General features: G+C 41.6%; 1 protein-coding gene across 1 annotated transcript in view; it reads right to left on the bottom strand.

Annotated features, from left to right (window-relative positions):
• STK10 (serine/threonine kinase 10) overlaps nt 1-22,807 on the bottom strand; it is a 141,422-nt gene that overhangs the window by 5,586 nt on the left and 113,029 nt on the right. The window contains exons 12-18 of the mRNA XM_044664452.1: nt 21,586-21,765; nt 14,054-14,146; nt 13,519-13,648; nt 9,656-9,780; nt 4,935-5,123; nt 2,343-2,468; nt 1,793-1,906 (exon numbers count right to left, since the gene is read on the bottom strand). Of these exons, the coding sequence (XP_044520387.1) occupies nt 1,793-1,906; nt 2,343-2,468; nt 4,935-5,123; nt 9,656-9,780; nt 13,519-13,648; nt 14,054-14,146; nt 21,586-21,765 (957 nt within the window). The remainder of the gene's footprint in view (nt 1-1,792; nt 1,907-2,342; nt 2,469-4,934; nt 5,124-9,655; nt 9,781-13,518; nt 13,649-14,053; nt 14,147-21,585; nt 21,766-22,807) is intronic.

The raw sequence follows: 22,807 nt of genomic DNA, 5'->3' as shown, positions 1-22,807 counted from the left end.
TCTGCAACCCTGAAGTCAGGCCTTTAGAATGACTGCAGAGTGAACAGGCCTTACCTTCTTTAGTCCATCTTAAGAGGCTTGTTTACACACTTATTTAACCAGAGATGGGGGGGTGGGGGCGAAGCACACTTATAACTTTATTCTGAAGGCCAAATCTCCCTTTAAAGGTTGTCTTGGGGAGTCAAAGAAAGGAATACGGGCTAGGATTAAATTTCCACAGAAGTCAGAGTATTTAAGGTTTACAACTAACTTGACATTTATTATCTCACTCGATTTTTATTACAGTGCTGTGAAGTAAGTGGCCACTGGGATTGTTCCCATTTTACAGATGGGGAAGTTGATCTTTCTAAGTTAAGTTGTGGCTGTCACTAGAGTGACAAGGAGACCAGAAATTCTATTTTAAACATTTTAAATTAGATAGGGAATACTAAGCTGGGATATAGAAGAAAAAAAAAAGATTCAAGTTCAACAAATATTTATTTACTATGAGCAAGGGACTGTACAAGATGCTAGGGATGCAAAGGAATCCCTATCGTCAAGGTGCATAATGTACACAAATGTGCCACAGTGATATGGGCAAAGAAGGCAATATATGCAGAAGAGACAGGAGGGAGAGATCCATTTCAAGTGGGACAATCAGGGAAGCCTTCTTAGTAGAAGTGATTCTTGAAGTTCAAAAAGGATGGTGTGAATTCCAGGCATGGGGTACAACCTATACCAGACAGGACAAGAATGTAAACAGCTAGGACATTTAGTCCAGTTTGACTGAAACATGGTGGGAAGGGGTTAGAATATGAAATAAAGCTTTTCTTGAGTGAAGGATGGAGTAAATGGCCTGTTGCTTCTAGCACTTTATAGCATATAGCAGAAAACCTTCTGAGTTTTAGCAGGATAAATAGACAGGGCTTGCCATTCAGAACTATCTTAATTATCATTTATTCTATCATTAGTTTTAAAGACCTGGGACTGAATTAGCTTTAAAGTGCTCTATTGGTACCTTGTGAATTATTCTTTAGTTAGCAATTGAGACTTCACTTCAAAAGCAAATTAAAAAAAACAAACTCCACAGACTCTTCTCATTAGAAATACATGCCCTCTTTTGAACTGATAATATGACTACTGGGTCTGTATCTCAAAGGGATAATTAAAAAGGGGAAAGAACCTACTTGTGCAAAAATATTTATAGCAGCTCTTTTTGTGGTAACAAAGAATTAGCAATTGAAGGGATGTCCCATCCATAGGGGAATGACTGAACAAACTGTGGTACATGTTGATGATGGGAATACTAGTGTACTCTAAGGAATGATGGACAGGATAATTTTGGAAAGAATGGCAGGAACTGATACAGAGTGAAATAAACAGAACCAGGAAAACACAGTAACAGCGATATTGGACGATGGTCATCTGTGAAAACTTGGCTCCTCTCAGCAATGCACTGATCTGGGACAATCCTGAAAGACTTATAACAGGGGATGCAATCCACTTCCAGAGAAAGAACTATTGGAGTTGTCTTTCACATCAGTGTATCTTTGGTTTTATTTTGGAGTTTTGGTTATATATGACTTTGCTCTTACAATAATGACCAATTTGGAAGTCTGCTTTGCATGACAATAAAAATAGAATTAAAAAAAAAAGAAGTACATGCCTGACAAGTATAAGAAACTTCAAAACTGGAAGACCTACAGGATAAAAGGCCAAGATCTGGGGACTTGAACCAATCAAATCATGTCATTGATTCTGTGCTCTCTGGGATCCAATTTGACAGTCTCCTGGAGCATTCCTTCCTTGTTACCTTTTTCCTTGGCCGAAGTTTTTCCCGCCAGTCCTTCAGGTTCTGGTTATGGCTCTCATCTAGGGCCTTCAACTTTTGGGTTTCGTGCTCTACCAAGAGGTGACACTTTTCATTCTATAACAAAGTACAGTTAAGGGAAGTTAGAAAAGTGAGGGGTCAAAGGCCCTGAAGCCACCTTCCCCATCAATGGCCTTTCAGAAAATCTAAGGGGTAGAAAGAATGTCAGGGGCCATCTAGTCCAACCTAGATCTAAACTAGGATGTTCTGGACAACATACCCACAAGCCTGTAGCCCACCACTGAAGTAAAGTAAATGATTAAGAATAGAGAAAAAACTACTTAGGGGTTTTACAGTGAGATAAATAAGAAGAGCCACCAAAGGAATTTCCAGGAACCCCTAATAGATCTGATGACCTACAGGATGCCTACCTCCTCACCCACCCATCGGTCCTCAAGAACTTATTAAAGGGCCACCGTATGGGGGAGGCAAAGACAAAGATGAAATCATTGCAGGCAGAGCCACAATCTCCATCTGGGTGCCGGGCCTTTACCTGGAGCTGCTGGAGCTCGCTCATATTGCTCTCACACTGGGTATTCATGTCTCTCATCTGCGACTCGTGTTTCTGTTGTTGCTGCAGTCGCTCAGCCTTCTGTCTTTTTTCTTCTTGTTGGGAAAACTGTGACAGAAATGACAAGGGAGGCCTTGGTGAAAATCATTTGAGCAAAAATGCAAAACTAAAACAACAAAATAAAGCCTGGGCCCCATGGCCTCATACAAAGAAATGTCCTGACAATTCTTTCCCAGGACATTCTTGCCTGGGATCATCACCTATTTTGTTAGCCCTAATTTGATGGACAGCTGGGTAGCACAGTGAATAGAGCCAGCCCAGAGTCAGGAGGTCTTGGGTTCAATTTTGGTCCTAGACACTTCCTAGCTGTATGACCCTGAACAAGTCACTTAATCCCCATTGCCTAGCCCTTACTGCCTAGCCTTCTGCCTTAAAACCAATACTTAGTTATCAATCTTTTTTTTTAACTTTTACCTTTTGTCTTAGAATCAATACTTTGTTTTGGATCCAAAGCTGAAGGTGGTAAGGGCTAGGCAATGGAGATTGAGTGACCTGCTCAGGGTCACACAGTTAAGTGTCTGAGACAAGATTTGAACCCAAGATCTTCCATCTTCAGGCCTGGCTTTTTTAATTTACTGGGCCACCTAGCTGCCCCCTTAGCATTAATTCTAATATAGAAGGGTGAGGGTTATTAAAACAAACAACAATAAAAATACCCTTTTTTGAACCATGCATTTATCCACCATTAGCTGGCAAGCAGCCTGCACAGGTACCAGAAACAGCAATTTCCTCATGGATTCCAGAAGCCCTGGAGGAGATTTTTGGCATAAGCCATCATGTAGTACAATATAATCGCAACCACTCACACTCATGTAGCACCTTATAGTTTAAGGAAAACTTTCCTTCAAGCAACCTTGTGCTGGAGCAGGACAAGTGTTAGGATCTCCAATGTGAGTGTAAGAAACTAAGGCCAGAGACACTTGGGTGACTTAGACTATAGTCACACAGCTGAAAAGCAAAAGGGTGGAATTGTGACCCAATCCCCTTAACTCCAAGGCCTGTACTCTGCCCACTATCTTGCCTCTCTGAAGCCCAAGCCTGGCATATCCTGGGGGTGGGGGGGAGCGGGCAGGGGGTGTATGGCCAAACCAAGTCTGCCTCAAAACACAGCTATGAGATTCACACATAGGGGTCTGGGGTTTGGAAGACTTGAGCTCTTGGATCTTTTCTCTGTTGGCTGTGTACCTAAATACATCACAACCTTTATGAATGTCTCATCTACCCACAAGAATAATAACTAACACCTGGCAAACATACCGCACAGGATTTGGGGCAGATAAAATGAGAATGTGAAAAATTCTATAGATGTGTAGTCAGTGACCATCTGGATCCAGCCAATGGGTCAGAGACTGATGCTCCTAATTCAAAGAGAAATAATGAAAGGAGAGACATTCTTTTTATGAGTTTTTTTCCCCTCTCTTCTTCCCCATGGTTTAGTTTGTCATGAACATAAATGCCCCTCGGCCAGTTGAGCAATGATGCTTTTAAGAATCCTAGTTCAACTTTTATCCCCATCTAGTGGTTCAATTCAGTTTGACAAAGCAGTGATTGCTCCCTAGACTTTACACGATGCTAAGCAATGGGAATAAAGATACAAAAATGAAATAATTCTTGCCCATATAAGTCCATACAAGACAATTTGGGGAGAGCAGAAAGATAGGGGAAGGCTTGGCAGGTAGCACCCTGAAAGTTGAACAGGACTTTGAAAGACACCAAGACTTCTAAGGGGGATGTTCCAGGGCCCACTCAAACATGCAAAGAGAGGACAATAGTGAGTTCAGGAAACAGGAAACAGTGAGTAGGGCAATTTGGCATAAATTCAGAACTTTTGAAAAGGAACAATATAAAATAAGTCTGGAAAGGAAAATAAGAGCTAAATTATGGAATGTTAAATTAAATGCCAGGCTGCAGGGCTTGTAGTTTGAATCTTTCCACTTTTTCTTTATGTCTATGCAAGTGTTAATTTAGAAATGATAATTTCTCTCCTGAATTTCCTCATCCCCAAATCGGCCTAAACCAACACCTCCTTCCTGAGGGGCCTTCTGGAGAGACCATAAGCCCTCTAAGTCTATACTACTGGACAGCCAGGGACATGACAGAGTACTGCAAACCCCTAAGAGATGGGTGGGATTCTGACTTCTCATCACACACATCACTGATTAAAACAAAGTCTATTTTTTGTCAGACCCTGGAGATTTTTCCCATCACCCTATGGTAGGAGACAAGCCAGAACAGAACTGTGTAGACCAGTGATTCCCAAAGTGGGCGCTCCCGCCCCCTGGGGGTGCTGCAGTGATCCAGGAGAGCGGTGAGGCCACAGGTACATTTATCTTTCCTATTAGTTGCTATTAAAATTTTTAAAAATTAATTTCCAGGGTGCTAAGTAATATTTTTTCTGGAAAGGGGGCAGTGGGCCAAAAAAGTTTGGGAACCACTGGTGTAGACCAACCAAGGCTCAAGAGAGTAGAAGCACTCCAACTTGAGAGTTCAGCTCTCTCTATGACAAAGGCTCACCTGCTTAATCTTCTCCCTCTGCTCAGAGGCACTTCCACCACCATTGATATGGAGACTCTTCTTATACATGGCCATTCGAGTCTTTCCTTCACTCCTCTGGATCTTGGGGAGACGGGCCTTCTCTTGTTGCTGCCGGATCTTCAGCTGTTCTATCATTCGCTGATTGTAGCGCTGCATCTGTTCCCGCTCCTAGGGAGACCCATACGATAACTATTAGTCTTGCCAATGAGCAGAAGTCAGAGGAAAAGCAACAGTGGACCAAGTTAAAGAAACTAAGAAGCTTCACTGAGATCAGGGACCGGAATACAGTCTCCTAAGAGCAATAGAACTTTAGACGCAGAAGAAGAGATTTTTTTTGTCTGGACCTTCGGTGATTTCATCTATGCAAAGAATCTCTCTAATGAGGAAACTAGTACTCCCTGCTCTGCAATTCTAGAGCTGAGCTTAGAGCAGAGACTCCTAACCTAGGGCCCATGAGCTTGCCTTTTAAATGCACTGATAGCCATATTTCAAGACAATTAGTTTCCTTTGAATTCTTATGTGTTTTATTTTGTGCATTTGTTTGTTTTGTTTGAGAGTGGATCTCCCTATCCAACCAAGTATAGAAGTACAACTTATGGCCCAGAAGCTTTAACCTTCTCCATTTCTTTCCTGAGCTGGTTGGCCCTTCTTCGGGCAACTTAGTAGCTTTCTGTTGAAGGGGATGAACCACATTGGTGCCAGACATAGTATGGACGCCCAATTGACTTAGCCCTTTTGAAGCCCACAACACCCAATCCCAAACAGGCTCTTTTTGGGCTTTGCTTTGGTAAAGGTGGGTTTCTGGCTCTGTGCTCTGCTCACTTGGCTGAAGGAATCCCTTTCTCTCTCATTTTTGTAATTATTAAATCCTTTAAATTAAAATATCAGGAGTATTCATTCAATTTTATTCTCACATGATATATGGGAGAGACAGTTGGATTTTGATAAAAGAGAAATCTGGATTCAGATTTTGCCTCTGGCACTTGCTATTTTCCCACCTCACCTACAATTCTATATTTCCTTCAAAATTCTACCCAAGAACCACCTTCACCATGAAGTCTTTCCTGATCCTACTAGATACTCATCTCTTCTCACTGCCCTAAAAAATTTTGTAAATTTTTTTTAATGTACTTAACAAATATATGCTATCTTTCCTCCTTTCCTCCCCTCTCCATTTAAGCTCCTTTTCTCCTATTTTTCTATTAAACTCTTACCTTTTTTTTCTATTTTTCTATTTTTTCTATTAAACCCTTACTTTCTTAGAATCTTAGAATCAATACTAAGCATTGGTTCCAAGGCAGAAGAGTGCTAAAGGGTAGGCAATAGGGATTAAGTGGCTTGCCCAAGTTCACACAGCTAGGAAAAGCCTGAGGTCAGATTTGAACCCATGATCTCCATCTCTATGCCTGGCTATAACTATGGAGTCACCTAGCTGCCGCCATGTAAACTCTTTGAGGGCAGGTGCTTTCATTTTTCACTTTCTTCCTCTATCACCTAGCATATCTAGTGTCAAACTAGGTGGCTCAGTGGATAGAACACTAGAGTTAGAATCAAGAAGCCCTGAATTCAAATCCAGCCTCAGACACTTAGTAGGTATATGACACAATTTCCCCACATAAAATGGAGATAATAATCTCAATTACCTCTCAGAGTTATTTTGAAATAAAATGAGATAGCCTAGAGATAGAAGGTCCTAGGTTCAAATCTGGCCTCAGACACAGTTGTGACCCTGGAAAAGTCACTTAACCCCCATTGCCTAGCCCTTACCACTCTTCTGCCTTGGAACCAATACACAGTACTATTCTAAGACAGAAAGTAAGGGTTTAAACTACCCCAGTGCAACTATCAACAATATGGAAATAGATCTTGATTGATGACACATGTAAAAACCAGTGGAAATGCTCGTTGGCTACGGTGGGGTGGAGGGAAGAGTAAGAATATGAATCATGGAACTATGGAAAAATATTTTATTATAAAATTTTAAAAATTTTAAAAAGAAAGTAAGGGTTTAAAAAAATAAACAAAATGAGATATCTGTAAGGCTCTCTGCAAATCTTAAAGCGCAAGATGAATACTAGCTATTATTATTAGCACAGTGCCTGGCACATAGTACGATTTCACAAATGTTTACTGATTAATTTTTTGGAGCAACATAACAATAATTTGTAGTACTCACCTCACATGGCTGTTGTGAGGTTCATATGTCACAGTATATAGAGAATACTTTGCAGACCTTAAAGTATAGTCTAAATACCAAGTATTGTTATTGTGGTGGTGGTGGTTATCATGACTCTCTGGACACAAGTTGAAAACAGAAGGCTCTCCTGGGCAGGCAAGTTGTCCTTCTACCTCCTCATGTGCACATACTTCTTCAGAACAATGGTTTTGGGAGAAAAGATTATCAACCACTTTCTAGGCCAACAGGGCCATCTATCAAGCTTTTATTGTGAGTAGTGGTTACTCTTTGAGGGACATGATTTATTTCTGCACTTTCTCCAAACCCTTTCAAATAATCAGTTGGATGACCACAGGGTCAGGCTGAGAAGTTGGAAAAGACCAAAGGCAGCTGCTGACCTAGTCAAAACTGAGAATTCCATTGTTCAGTGTTATTCCAGCTCCTTGACATTTCTTGTGGCAGTGGTCAGAGAGGAATCTTGACTAAAGTTTATATTTTCCACTCCTGTTCTTCTCTTCCCAGTATACTCAGTCTTATTCTAGAAGCTCATGAGAGGTTCTCAACCCAAGGCCTGTGAACATCTATAAAGAGAGAGAGAAAGAGACAGAGAGAGGGGAGAGAGACAGAGAGAGACAGATGGATGGGACAAATAGATAGACAGCAGACAGTAGATAGATGAACAGGTAGATAGACAGATAGCTCTAGATATCTGTACCAATATGACTGACTTCTTTTGTAATCTTATGTATTTTATGCATTTGCAAACATTATTCTGAGAAGTGGTCCAGAGACTTCACTAGATGCTAAAGGAGGCCATAAAATGCACACAAAAGGTTAAGAATCCATGCTTTGGAGCCAGAAAGTGCCTCTAATGGTCCTACATGCACTTAAATGCCACTAAGTCCCCTCAAGCAAAGTTTCTCTCTATATTCCATATTGCTGTGAAAAGAACAGGGGTCTGCCCAAGGTATAAGGTGTCCCACTAGGGCTAAAAGTCACCACTTCCCATTGCATCCTACTGAGATATAGCAATAGCTGAAGCCCATAGCAGGACTGAGGAGGGGGAAGTTAGGTTGGAGGAAAGGACCTATGGAGCAAGGCTGCAGCCATCTTTGTTTCTTTGCATAGTCTCTCTATTCTCTACCTCTTTCAAAAAAAACAACAACAGGGGCAGCTGGGTAGCTCAGTGGAGGGGCAACTGGGTAGCTCAGTGGAGTGAGAGTCAGGCCTAGAGACAGGAGGTCCTAGGTTCAAACTCGGCCTCAGCCACTTCCCAGCTGTGTGACCCTGGGCAAGTCACTTGACCCCCATTGCCCACCCTTACCAATCTTCCACCTATGAGACAATACACAGAAGTACAAGGGTAAAAAAAAAAAAAAAAAAAAAACCAACAACACAAAAAACCCCAACGACTGGGTAATATGGTCACAGATTTATATTTGGTCATCTTGTGGAATCATTTCATTTAGCAACCTATAGGATCATTGTGCTTTGTATACAATAAGAACTTAATAGATGCTCTTCTTCCTTCCCACCTTGCTTCCCTTCCTTCTTTCTTTTCTCCCTCCCCCCTTTCTTCCTTCATCTTCCTTTCCTTCTTCCTCTCTCCATCTCTTCCTTCCCCTCCCAACTCAGCCATTCAGATGCTAAGAACTTTGAGAGTTGCATCTACTTCAAAGAAACCTAATCCATCCCCCTCAGTCCACAGTTGACATAACTGAGGCTCAGAGAAGTTGTGGCATGACCACAGTCATATAGGTAATTAAGTAGGAAATGTGGAATTTGAATCCAGGTCTTCTGACTCCAAATCCAGCACTCTTTTCACTGTACCATGCTAGAAGTCATGAAGTGAGTTGGCAATGAGATACTATTCTATAACTTTCTCGGAACCACCTAGATTCCACATTAATAACAACAATGATAAAAGAATAATCAATGAGATAATATTTGTAAAGTGCTTAGCACAGTGCCTGGCACATAGTAATTGCTTAATAAATGCTTATTCCCCTTCCTTTTCCTAATAATAGTTCATATTTGATAAAGTGTCTTAAGGTTTACATGACATTTTATATGAAATGTCATTAGAGACTACCAACAACTTTGTGAGTAGGCACCACAGGCATTATCATCCCCATTTGACAGAAGAGAAAACTTAGACTTGGAGAGGAAACGTGGTACAGCAGGGTAGGTTGGGACAGTGGAAAGAGTAGTGGATTTGGAGTCAAAGGACTTGAGTTCAAATCCCACCTTAGCTGTGTGACCTTATGGAAATATTTTATTCTGTCTAGAACTTAGTTTCCTCATCTGTAAAATGACATGGTGGAGGTACACTAGATGACCTTATTGCTGAAGATCACTTCCATCCCTTAATCTCTGATCCACCTTAGCCATGGTCAGTCATGCAGATATTAGGGAGATGGAGCTGAGATTTGAACCACTCTCTCCTGACTCAAAGTCTTAACATCCACAAGTTCCAGACTACAGTCACCTGGATGCTACTCTCTTGCCCATCTCTCAGTCCTACCTTCTCATGCTTCCGAAGCAGTTCATGCCTTTGGAGGAAATACTGGTCCTTCAGCTGCTGCTTGACCAGCTGGTGTCTTTCTTGTAAGTGATGCTCTTCAAGCTCCCAGAGGGAAGCTTCCCGGTCTGAGGAGGACAAACCAACCAAGCAGTTCAATGGAAAAGAGTTGAGAGTGAGTCTGAGATGTTTCTTCCCACCCTTGTAGTGGCCAGAAACCTGAACTCCTCATTCTCCTCCATCAGTCTTCTCTCTGACAACTGAGACAAGTGGTCACTGAAACTCCCTGGTGGTCTTCCATCAGAGGCTGAATGATAATCTGTTGGGATGCTAGAGAGAAGTCCTCTGAGCTACAGACAGAAGTCGTTAGGTGACTCAATGGAGAGAGCACTAAAGTTGGAGTCAGGGGGGACTGAATTCAAATTCAAAATCAGATGCTAACTGGTCGTTGATACAAGTCACTTTTCTGCTCTCTGCCTCAGTTTCCTCCTCTATAAAATGGGGATAATATTAGCATCTCCTTCACAAGGCTGATTTGAGAGTCAAAGCGCCTTATATAAACTACAACATTTGAACCTCACAACCATGTGAGGTAAATACTGTAAGTTATTGTGATCTCAGTCAGTCAATCATTAAGCATTTATTAAGTGCTGATAATATAAAAGGCACAGTGCTAAATAATAACAGTATATATATGTATATATTTGATTTGCATAGAGTATTATAAATATCTCATTTTATTTCAAAACAGTTCTGAGAGGTAGATGCTATTTCTATCCCCATTTTGTAGATCAAGAAATTGAAACATCCAGGTGTCTGGATAAGTGACTTGCCCAGTAAGTATCTACCCCTAGTAAGTATCTGAGACTGGATTTGAAAAGCACTCTGAAAATTTTAAGGCATTATATAAATACTAGCTGTTTATTATTTATATGGACTAGATGGCCTCTGAGATTTCTTCTAATTTTGGGATTCTATCAAATTTTGACTTGCTGGTTGGCAAAAGTTCTTGAGTTCTTGGTACTTCTTTAGAACTCTGCAACTTCATCCTGCCTCAGAAACCTTATTTTTGGTAAGTTTCATCTTCCTTCAAGAAGAATCAAGGGGCAGCTGGGTGGCTCAGTGGATTGAGAGTCAGGTCTAGAGAAGGGGGAGGTCCTGGGTTCAAATCTGGCCTCAGACAATTTCTAGCTGTGTGACCCTAGACAAGTTGCTTAACCCCTATTGCTTAGCCTTTACCACTCTTCTGCCTTAGAATCAATCACAGAATTGATTCTAAGATGGAAAGTAAGGGTTTAAAAAAAAAAAAAGAATCAGCATTGGTATTCACATCTCAATGGTATCCCCTTTGCCCCTCTGTTTGGGCTCTGCTTGGAAAGTGGAGCCATGAGCTCTAAAAACTAAGCAAGAGGTTCAGGACAGTCATCTTATGCCTTACCAAGTGCATTGCTTTTAGACTTTTCCAATAAGACCCTGCATCAGGTAGGTACTTTCCCCTCATCCATTTTCAGTTTTATTTTATGGGTTGCCTTCCCCAATTAGATCATAACCACCCTGAGGGCAGGGACTTTCTTTCTTTTTATTTGCATTTGTGTCTCCTCACTTAGCACAGTGTCTAGCACAGAGTAGGGACTTAAATGTATATTGACCAACAACAACAACAAAAATAACTCTATTTGCAGTATTGTTTATGTATAATTTGATTTCTGGCTTTGCATTTTCAGTGCCCAGTACAGTGCTGACACAGAGTAGGCTTTATTTAATATATGCTTGTTGAAACAAAATCAATGCAGCCAATATCAGAATGAAAGTAGAAAATGCTCTGGGAAAGGGGTGGGGGGTTTCTATTACAAATTTCTCTGATGAAAAGTCTCATTTCTCAAATATATAGAGAACTGAGTCAAATTTCTAAGAACACAAGTCATTCCCCAATTGAAAGATGGTCAAAGGATATGAACAAGCAGTTTTCAGAAGAAATAAAATCTGTAGTCATATGAAAAAATGTTCTAAATCATGATTGACAAAAGACAAATTAAAGCAACTCTGTGGTACCTCACACCTATCAGATTAACAAACAAGAAAAATAACAAATGTTGGAGGGAATATGGAAAAATAGGGCCACATTCATAGTTGTTGGTATTGTGAACTGATCCAACTGTTTTGGAGAGCAATTTGCAACTATGTCAGAAGAGCTATAAAGTTGTGCATACCACTTGACCCAACAATGCCACTCCTAGGGGCAAATCCCAAAGAGATTTAAATAAAGAAAGAAAACTTATATGCACAAAAATATTTATGGCAACTCTTTTTGTGGTGACAAAGAATTGGAAATTGAAGGGATGAACATCAATTGGGAAATGACTGAACAAGCTGTGGTATATGATTGCATTGGAAAACTATTGTGTCAGAAGAAATGATAAACAGAATACTTTCAGAAAAACCTGGGAAGATTTATATGAAGTGAGCTGAGCCAAATCAACACATACAACAAATCAAATCATACACAGCAAGTAGATATTGTCCGATGATCAACTGTGAATGACTTGGCTATTCTCAGCAATAAAATGGTTCAAGACAATTCTAAAAGACTTATGATGAAAAATGCCTCCAGAGAAAGAAAGATTCTGAAGATTAAAGTATACTATTTTTTTTTTTTACTTTACTAGTTTTATGGGGTTTTTTGGTTTGACTTTTTTTTTTTCTTTTTGCAACATGGCTAATAATGCATTGCATGACTACTCATGTCTATATTAAATTGCTTACCTTCTTCAAGAAGGGGAGGGACAGAGAAAATTTGGAATTTTTTAAAAAACTAATGTTATAAAATTTACATGTAATTGAGAAAAATTACATGTAATTAGGAAACAAACAAATAAATAAATGTTTGTTGAGTTATTGACTTGGCCAAGCTAGGTCTTCACAGAGGGAGTTGGACTACATGATCTCTGTCAATAAGAGTTCTAAAATTCTATGTACCTATGTATAGATATCCCTTGCACATCTTGACTTTCTCCATCTCAGTTTCAATATATTGCAGGTTGACATAAGAAATTAAATGAGAATTTGGGACAGTTTTGCAAAAGCCACAGGCAACACATGAAGGCCAGAAGATGACACAGAAAATGTTTAGAAACTCAGAAATGCATACTTAACCCAAAATTTACAAAAAGGTACTATAAACACCTCATAAAAGAAAAAGAAAAAACTTAGATTTCTTCTCCGGTACAAAGTCCTATTTCATCAACTCAGTAAATGGATTGAATGAATGGATGATCCTAAGATTGACTTGAATATTCCTAAATCCCCTGGAAAGAAGATGGAATAACCTCACAACTGTTGCTATGCCCTCTTTAGCCCTGTAAACTCCATAATTCGACCTTCTCTAGCATTTTATCCATGGGAAATCTTAATTAATTGGCACATCAGTTTATTTATAGAACAATGATGGCCTTGAAGCACTACAAAATCCTGAAGGCTTTTTGAATCAAAGGAAGACTTAATTATATTTAGCCTAGTTGAAGTGTTGTATTTCATAATTTCCTAATTTGATGAAAATTGGTAATCCATGTGTAAAGGATATCTCCTTATACATATAAGATCTATGTAGTAAATCTTTATTGACCAAAACATTTGCTCCATCAGAATGCCCCTCAGTGCCAGATTGACAGGATACTGTATGTAATTACTACTCCCTCACCGTTGACAAAATTCTCCTTTCTGCAAATCACCCTGATTAGGTTTTTATACTTTGCCATAGTTAAGAAATCCAGATGATCAGAACTTGGTGGTTCTTTCCTTTTGAGCCCACTTCCTGTGCATCTGGAGTAAGTATGGCCTGAACCAGAACACTTTCTTTTTCTACCCACCTCGAAGAAGCTCTTGCTTCTTATTCAGACATTCCCTTTCTTTGTCACAGATCTCCCGTCTATTTTCAGCTGTGATCGTTTTCATAGCTAACTCCAAGTCTCCCTTCTGTTTGGCCACAAACTCTTTGTCCTGCAAGGGTCAAAAAAGGAAATCAAATGTTTTTGTCATCAACTTGCACGTCATACCTAGAAACAGCCACATACTTGGTCACCCTTTGGCCATTCAGCCCAGCACTTTGTCTCTGCCTTGGGCATGGAGAGATGGCTGCGGGGGAGCATGGCTACTCTCTCTGGCATCGACCTCAATGGTTTGGGAAGTACTCTTCTCCCAAATAAAACATCAGGAATCTGTCATTCATGAATTCATCTTTCATGAGCTCATTATAATTTTTTTTCAAAGTAACTGCACACTAGCCCTGCCTCAGTTCTCCAAGCAGGGGCATCATCAAATGCTGGGGGGCTCAGAACCAGAGACCCTGAATCAGAACCACGAGAAATGTGGGATCTCGACCTTATAAATCAGTGCCCCACTTACCAGAAGCTGTTTTTGCTGGGTATGTTCCTCCATCTTCTGCCTCATGCTCTCTTTCCGTTGCTGTCGAGGCAGTTTCTCCACCTCATTCTTCACCTGCAGGAAAGACGATGTCGATCTTTCAGTAAGATAAACTCAGCTCAAGAGTCTTGTCCACTTCCCTAAGGAAATCTATTCTAGGTCAGGAAACTCCCTTTTCTGAAGCAGACCAGCAACTGCTCTGTAGCTGAAAGTCTTGTCACAACAGCCCTGGGAAGTGGACACTGGAAGCACTATTATCCCCAGTTTTTCAGATGAGGAAGCCATGACTCAGAGAGGTTAAGAAACTTGCTCATGATCACACAATCATTTCAGGAAATGTCTAAGCCAGGTTTGAAGGCAGAGTTTACCTGACTTTAAGGTGGGTGTTCTCACTGGTACCATGCAGCACCTCATTCCCTCGACAGGTTATTGCTAAGAAATGAACCACCAGGAGACTTGTCCAAATGCAGAGATGACTTTCCTTATCCCCTTGATGAAGTTTTTTGCTGTCTCCAGTTTTTTAGAACAGTGTAAGGTTGGGTCAGTCAATCAAAAAACAAGTATTACAGGGGACTGCTAGGTGGTTTGGTGGATTGAGAGCCAGGACTGGAGCTGGGAGGTCCTGGGTTCTAATTTAGCCTAAGATACCTGGGCAAGTCACTTAGCCCCCATTGCCTAGCCCTTACCACTCTTCTGCCTTGGAACCAATACACAGTACTAATTCAAAGATGGAAAGTAAGTATCTAAAAAAATAAATAACATGACTGGTCCATCAATAGGCAAGTGTATACTCACTTTCATTTTCTAGGACAGTGATTCCCAAAGTGGGTGCCACCGCCCTCTGTTGGGTGCTGCAGCGATCCAGGGAGGCGGTGATGGCCACAGGTGCAATTGGGGGCGGTGAATAACTGTAAGGGGGAGGTGATAGTATGTGACAGGGGGTGCTAAGTAATATTTTTTCTGGAAAGGGGGCGGTAGGCCAAAAAAGTTTGGGAACCACCGTTCTAGAAGAAGTGATGAATTGGTACCAACTCATCTCACCTAATTCCCCTAGGAACCACCTACAACCCAAGTAAGATGGTTGGCTGAGGCTGCTGTATAGAAGCAGGCAGAAGCTAGCTATACTCTAGCTCAGTGATTCCCAAAGTGGGCGCTACTCCCCCCTGGTGGGTGCTGCAGTGATCCAGGGAAGTGGTGATGGCCACAGGTGCATTTTTCTTTCCTATTAATTGTTATTAAAATTTTTTTAAAAATTAATTTTCAGGGGGCTAAGTAATATTTTTTTCTGGAAAGGGGGTGGTAGGCCAAAAAAGTTTGGGAACCACTGCTCTATCTGGTGATTTGGGTTTTACCTGCCTCAGTTTCCCCCATAGCCTTGGTTCTAGGCACAGCAGCCTATAGCCATGGTCCAGGTATGCTCAAGCATACCTGGATCAGTTCTCATGAGCACTTGATTTTAACAAAATGAATTAATGGAAAAAATAATGGAACCAGGAAAGGAATTTTAGTGGGCATGAGCAAAGGAGAGAGGAGTGTCCATGAGGGTGATAATTGATATTGTTTGATCTTGTGTGACCTTAAAGATCACTTAATGGGATCACAGGATTTAGAGATGAAAAAGACCTTAAAGATCATTCAGTGTCCCCTACCCTCACCCACCCAGGCATATACATTTTACGTGCAAGAAGACTAAAGCCCAAGGAATATAGAGCCAGTGGGAAAAAGAACTGACTTTGGAGCTAGTGGTCCTGGGTTCAAATTCCAGCTTTGCCACTTAGAAGTGGCAACCTGAATGATTGTGGACAATGCCATCTATCTGCTCTTTAGTTCCCTCTTTTTATGAGTTGGATCAAGTAGATTCTAAGGTTCTAGCTCTAAGCGTTGACTCTGTGAATTCTTCTGAATATGAACTTAGTTTATAGACTCCAACAGCCATGCTCATGGCAGGACAATGATTTCTGGATCCCAGAGCTAAACCTGGAAGAGACATCAGAGACTATTCTAGTCTAGTATCTTATTGTACAGATGAGGAAACCTGAAGCTCAAGGAATTTAAAGGATTTGGCCAAGGCCATATATGTAGTAGAGTGGGAGGTGGGCCCTAAACCCAACACCAAAAGCAATGAACCCCAAGGTCCCCCTAAAACTTCAAAGTAACTGCGCTGTTCTACTTGTGCATTTAATTTAAGGCTCTAAATCCAATGCCGACTACAAAGATCATGGTCTCCCCTGGTTTCTACCTGTGAATCTAAATCAAAGGCCTTACACCCAGTTATCTCCCCACACAAGTCAACTACCTGAACTCCTTCCCTGTCCTGAGGCACTATGTTGCTGGGCGCTGGGGACCAATGCTGGGGACCAACGCTGGGGAAAGGGGACACGTGGGGCTGCCAGACAGGAGCAGGATGTGGGCTGAGGAACCGACAACAGCAGGACACTGAGATTAGGGGATATGAGAGAGGGACCAAAAGGAAAAGCCTTCTCAGAACCTTTGCTCTAGCCAGCTGGAGAGTTCCAGGACAATAGCTCAACAGCCCCAGGGACTAATCTTTCTTTCCCAGGGGAAACCTCAGGAGGCTACAGACTTCCTCTTCTACTTGGAGGTTGGAGAGGATTTTCTCCTTCCTTACTCCCATTTTATAAATACTATGGCTGTGTCTCAAATTGTCTAGTCCCAAATTAATTATGACTTAACAATTTCATAGGAGGGAGGGAGTTCGCATATCAGAAAGTGTATTTAAGCACCAACAAGTGGCCTTGGAAACCAAGAGTAAAGGCAAGCCCAACTGATCAATGCCAAAATCCAACATCACTTTCATCAGCAAACAAACTCTAAAGAAGACAACTGCCAACAAGCAAATAAATAAACTCTAAAGCTGAGAAAAGAAATGTCAACATGGGGCTTCATACTGGCCTAAAAACCTCACAGAGCATTGGAGACAGGATGGCAGAACTGGAAAAAAAAAAGGATCAGGAATCAAAGGGCCTGGGTTCAAATCCTCCCTTTGCCATTTGCTATCAGTGTGATCTCTGGAGCCATTTAACCTCTGTCTCCTTATCCATGTGGATGGGCACTCAGGCAAAACAGAGCTAGAACAATCTCCAAGTAAAGATGGCAAACTTTTATTTAAGCATTTCCTGTGCACAGGGCTCTTTGCTAGGGACAAAAAGAAGGTTAAAAACAGCCCCTGGCCTCTAGGAGCTCACATTCTAACAAGGAGACAACATAAAAACATAGTTATATGTAAGGTATATACAGGGTATTTTTGAAGTAATATCTGAGAGAAGGTATCCACCCAGAGGGCAGTCAGGGAGGGCCTCTTAAAGAAGGTGGGGTTTGAGGGTTAGCTAGGTAGCTCACTGGATTTAGAGCAGACCTGGAGACAGGAGGTCCTGGATTCAAATCTGGTCTCAGATATTTCCTAGATGTGATCCTGGCAAGTCTCTTAACTCCAATGGCCTAATCCTTCCTCTTATACCTTGGAACCAGTACACAGTATTGATTCTATGATGGAAGGTGAGTCTTTTAAAAAAAGGAAGAAGAAGATAGAATTTTGACTGAGCCTTGAGAGAAGCTGGGGGAACCAGAAGGTGGATCCAAAGAGGGAGAGCATTCCAATTATGGGGAATAGCAAAAGAGCACAGGAATCCAGAGATGGAGTAAAGTATGTGAGGAACACAAAAGAGGCCAGTGTTGCTGGACCAAAGAATCCATGGAAGGAAGTATAAGAAGACAGGAGGAAGGGACCAAGAGGCTAAGGGCTTTGAAGGCCATACAGAGGAGTTTATCTTTGACCTTGGAGGTAAGAGGAGCCACTGGAGCTTATTCTCCCTTAGCTCTCTTGCCTCATCTCACCCTGAGACAACCGGCTCAGAAAGTGGCTGGCTTTCTTTATTCCAGATTGAAAGACATGGTTTCCTTGGTCTACTTCAGGATGAAACAGAACATTTCCTAAAACACAAGTTTTTAGCTTTTAATGTCATGGACTTCTTTGGTGCTCTAGGAAAGACTGTGGTCTTCTTTTCAAATACTATTTTGCTGCCTACATTTATCATGGAAGAAAATGCTCAATTTAAGCTAAAGGTTAGTAAAAATAGAGATGTAATTTGTTTTCCCCATTCATATTTCCAGACCTTGTGAAATCTATCCAAGGAGTCTGTGGACCTTGGATTAAGAATCCCTGACCTAAAATCTGAAAGGATGTTGTGTTATTGGAAATTTGGGGTTCATTGAGCCTTAATATTCAGGTCCATGATATAAACTTCCTGTGGACACTGCTGAGGCTGGTGATGGGAGAATGTGTCGGGGACTGAGTGGTAGATATGAGAGGGCTGTTCATCTGGGTGTTGGCCTGGGGGTTGCTCTCAGGATTATACAGGTCTCCAGGCTTCTGCCCCGACTGGTTTATGCTGTAATATTTACAGTGACTCCACCGGACCATTGACGGGGTCTGTAGGGCCTGGAAACCATTGGGAACACTGGGAACATTCAGCTGCATGACCACCACACCTGGTCCAGATGGTGACACTCCTGAGTACTGTTGTAGCATCTGTGGCAGGCTGCCGGGGGAAGGAGACTGAGGCATCTGGTACTGCTCTGAGCCAGGGGGCTGCAGAAATCCCACTGAAGGGCTTATGCCATTCTGTTGGGCTGGTGGGATCACACTGTAATACACTGGCATACTCCCTGTGGAACTTGATATGAAGACAGCGGAATATACTGGACCATGAGGCCTTGCATCTGACCCCCCATACTATTCCTCTCGTTGCTGAGAAGGCCTTGGTTCTGTGGCTGCTGGATTCCCATCAAGCCCTGCTGCTGGTTGGACATTATGGGCTATAACCCAGGCTGCTGGGATGGCCTAGGCTATAATATTAATGCATACCCAAAAAGCCTTAGACTATGGTAACCTGCCAATTATTGGTAAATATTATGGGACTGTGATTAATGTCTCTCTGTCTGATTCCAGGAGAAGGGAGCAAAAGAGCCACAAGGTCATGGAGACCAACTGAGGATCTGCAAAGTACCAAGGAGCAAAAGGTCATGCAGACCATGGATTGAGGAAGTCCTATGCCAATACTGAAGGGCTTGAAACTAGTGTTTGAGGTTCGGGGTTGCAGTTTTTCTAACATAAGTTAGAGGCCAGACTTCCCCAGAACTCCATTACTAGGCAAGCACCTAAGATTGGCTATCACTATGGCTCATCCCTGAGAAGGTGTAGGCAAATCAGACCAGGGAAAGACATTTTCCCTTGCACACAAATTTGGTCCTCTTATTTCTCTTATATATAGAATGGCAACTTTCTGTAGTCCTGGCTCCTGAATGGGTAATTGCAAACTGCTTAAATCACTTTAATTGGACCTTGACTCAACCTGTTATAAGTTTATTTTTCCTTGCATTTTTTTGCACATAAGATTTTGACATTTTACATTTCATTCACAAGTCAATTTTTATTCCCTTTTATTTGGATTTTATTTTTATTTTATATTTTTTATTTCTTTTGCCAATTGATTTCATACAACTCCATTCAGCCATGCATTCTTAGCTGACCTGGGGTACCCTCTTCAAGGGAGAATGTGTTATTGATTCTCTTTGGGGGGTGGTATGTAAGTTTTATAATCATAATGTCTGTATTATAGTGTATAATATAAAATTTTAACTCTTTTGGGAGTAATTTCGGGGGGAATGAAAATTCTCCTCAGAAGGGAATGTATGTTTTATAATCTATAATGTAAAGTTTAAATTCTTTTAGAGTAATTTTAGGAAAAGAAATTTGCTATCTCCCCAGATCCAGACAACAAACCTGTTTAGAGAAGGCACCATGAAGATACCTGAAGAACCTTCACTGGATCAAGAAGATCCAAATGAACTTTGGGGTGCAACTGGTTGAACTATAGGGACTTGAATGCATTTGGTTTAAATGTACACTCTTATGCCAAAGGGGACTGCCCCTAACTGGCTTTTGTCAATATGCCTAGCAATCATTGGTTCATTGTTTTTTGTCCTCTTTTCTTTATCCTCAAATTTCTGTAATTTAAAAGTTAGTTATGTTTACAAGAGCATTCAAGGAGACCAGTCTCTCGTCGCTCTTCAGGGGGGAATGTGTTATTGGAAATTTGGGGTTCATTGAGCCTTAATATTCAGGTCCATGATATAAACTTCCTGTAGACGTTTAGAGGACTTGATAACTACATTTCCCATGATTCCTCTTATGTAGGAAGTGTGATTACATAGACAGAGGTATAAGACTCCTGATGTGATTGGGAGATGCTCTCTTTTCCTGCAGAACAAGCCAGGTGGACAGAAGGTAATGGTGGGCGATTTGAATTAGATCTTAGCAGGCACGTGGCCTTCTTAATTACCAATATGGCTTTAAATAAACTATTAATACTTTTGAATATATCATCTATATCAATATTCATAACAAGGCATTATTAAGGAGTTGTCTTTTTTATTATTCTTGTTGACTTTCTTTGCTCTTGAAGGAGTGTCCACATTGGGTTACCGCTCCAGTTTGTTCCTCATCCCTGCTTGTGAAGAAGCTGGGGTCTTGTGGAACATGGGATATTCAGAGGGATTCCCAAAATTATCACCAGAAAGGGAAAAAGTTTGAAAAGAAGTTACTTTAACAGAAGGGATCAACTGCCATCTTGGATGCATCCCTGTTGCTCATACATTCTTTAGGATAGAGGTTTCGGAAAGTGGACAAGATTGAGATCTGTATGTAATCATCTGGCTAAGATTCATAAGAACTACAGAGCTAAAGCCAGGAGGGACTTTAAGTTGTCATCTAGTCCAACTCCTTCATTTTACAAATGAGGAAATGGAGGCCCAGGGAAGTAATGTGATTGCTGATGCCATAGAGGTGGGATTTGAATGCAGGTCCTCTTAACTCCAAATCCAAGGGTCTTTACATGGTATCACACAGCCTCTATAACCCTGACCCATTTTTCTTCTTCCCAGCAGTATAATTAATGGCCAGTATGGCATTGAATCAAAGGGAAGGGAAGGAGAAGGGATGGGAATAAGCAAAAATAGAGTGCCTATGATGCACCAGTCACTGTGCTAAGCTTTCTACAAATATCAGTTCACTTGATCCTTACCACAGCTCTGAGAGATAGATGCTATTGTTATCCCCATTTTTAGAGTTGAGGAAATTGAGGCAAAGAGATTAAGTGACTTGCTGAGGGTCACATAGCTAGGACATATGTGAGGTTGAATATTAACTCGTCTCCCTGACTCCGGGCTCTATTTACAAATGTGTCCCTTCTGGACCAGTAATTACTTCCCATCTGATGCACACAGCTTAAGACTTAAGAATCTTTCACCCTTCAAAACCCATTCCCCAGAACACCCCTTCAAACCTCAAACCTCCCAAACATTCAAAACCCAAGGGACAGTCCCCTTCTCTGAGCAGATTCCATCTTGAGGAATGTCTAATGTAGTCAGGTAGAGAGAGCAGGTAGGTCAGAAATCTGAAGACCATCATGTATACCTGGGAGGACTGACCCTACCTCTTTCTTCTTCATCTTGAGCTGCTCCTGAAACTTGCTATACTCTCGGTCCTGCTCTGCCCGGATTCTCTTTGCCTCCTCCCTACGGCGGAAGGCATGGTCCTGCTCCATCTTTTCAACCTGCTGCTTCTGCTGCCGTTCCAGGTTTTCCAGCTCAGTATCATAGAATTTCTTCTTGGACTAGGCAGAGGGAGACAAAGGTAATTTGAAAGTTTATTAGACTCTTCTTGGCATGGGACCCAGGGTTTCCCTCTGGATACCCAAACTCCAGAAGTATTCCAGGTCAAATTCCAGGTCAAATAGGAAATTCCTTTCTGATCTCTGAGAGAAACATCCCCCTTGGACTTTCCCCTATATTCTCCTTAGGGAACCTTTCCCAAAGTTTGAGTGCCCAAAGGGAAAATTCAAGTTGTTTGTGAGCCCTTGAATAAGGAAGAGAGTCAAGAGAGAAAGTATTTATTTTGGGAGGCTGGAGAGAGGAGTGGAGCATGCAAAAAATGTCCTCTGGTGGTGCTGGGAAGAGGGGGAATGGAGCAGCTCCCCAAGTGATGGCTCTGCACGTGTGCCACGTCTTTGTCAAAGCTGCCCTACATCCTCAATTAACATAGATATGTACCTCCCAGTTCTACCCTCATAAGCATTGGGTGGTACCTAATTTAATCACACCCTGGAACTCCACAGATCATCCCTTGTGCCTTCCAGACACAAACCATCACCAGACATCCCTTACAACCCACCCTCATCCCAACAAATCACCCCAGTCCTGATTCACCCCATCCCTGCCTTCTGGTCATGTAGACCCTGTTATCAAGGGGTATAAAAAGCCCAGATCCCATCTTCTCTGGGAGGCAGTATTCCACCGACTCTTGCTTTCCAGACATTTCACTTAATTATTCAGCTTACATTGAATTAATAAATCTCTTTTTATTTTTAAGGTAACTTTTGGAGTCTGTCATTCTTGACAAGGGGACCTGTCCAGATCCAGAGTTTTACTTCAAAGCTCTCCCATATCATTTTGACCACTTTATAACTGGCAGAGGCAAGAGGCTTTAAAAAGTTATGATGACTTAGAGCTGGTTTCAAGTCCTGGTCCTCGCTCTAGAAAACACTAATAGGACAAGAAGGTCAGGTCCCAGTTTTCCTGGCCTCCCTCTTGGCTTCTGTCCTCTGATCAGCCCCAGAAGGTGGAGGAAGACGACTGGCATTGGCTTCAGTATTTTCA

This window comes from Gracilinanus agilis, chromosome 2 (genome assembly GCF_016433145.1).
Source record: "Gracilinanus agilis isolate LMUSP501 chromosome 2, AgileGrace, whole genome shotgun sequence".
Classification (NCBI taxonomy): domain Eukaryota; kingdom Metazoa; phylum Chordata; class Mammalia; order Didelphimorphia; family Didelphidae; genus Gracilinanus; species Gracilinanus agilis.
This window is presented reverse-complemented; position numbering and strand designations above follow the sequence as displayed.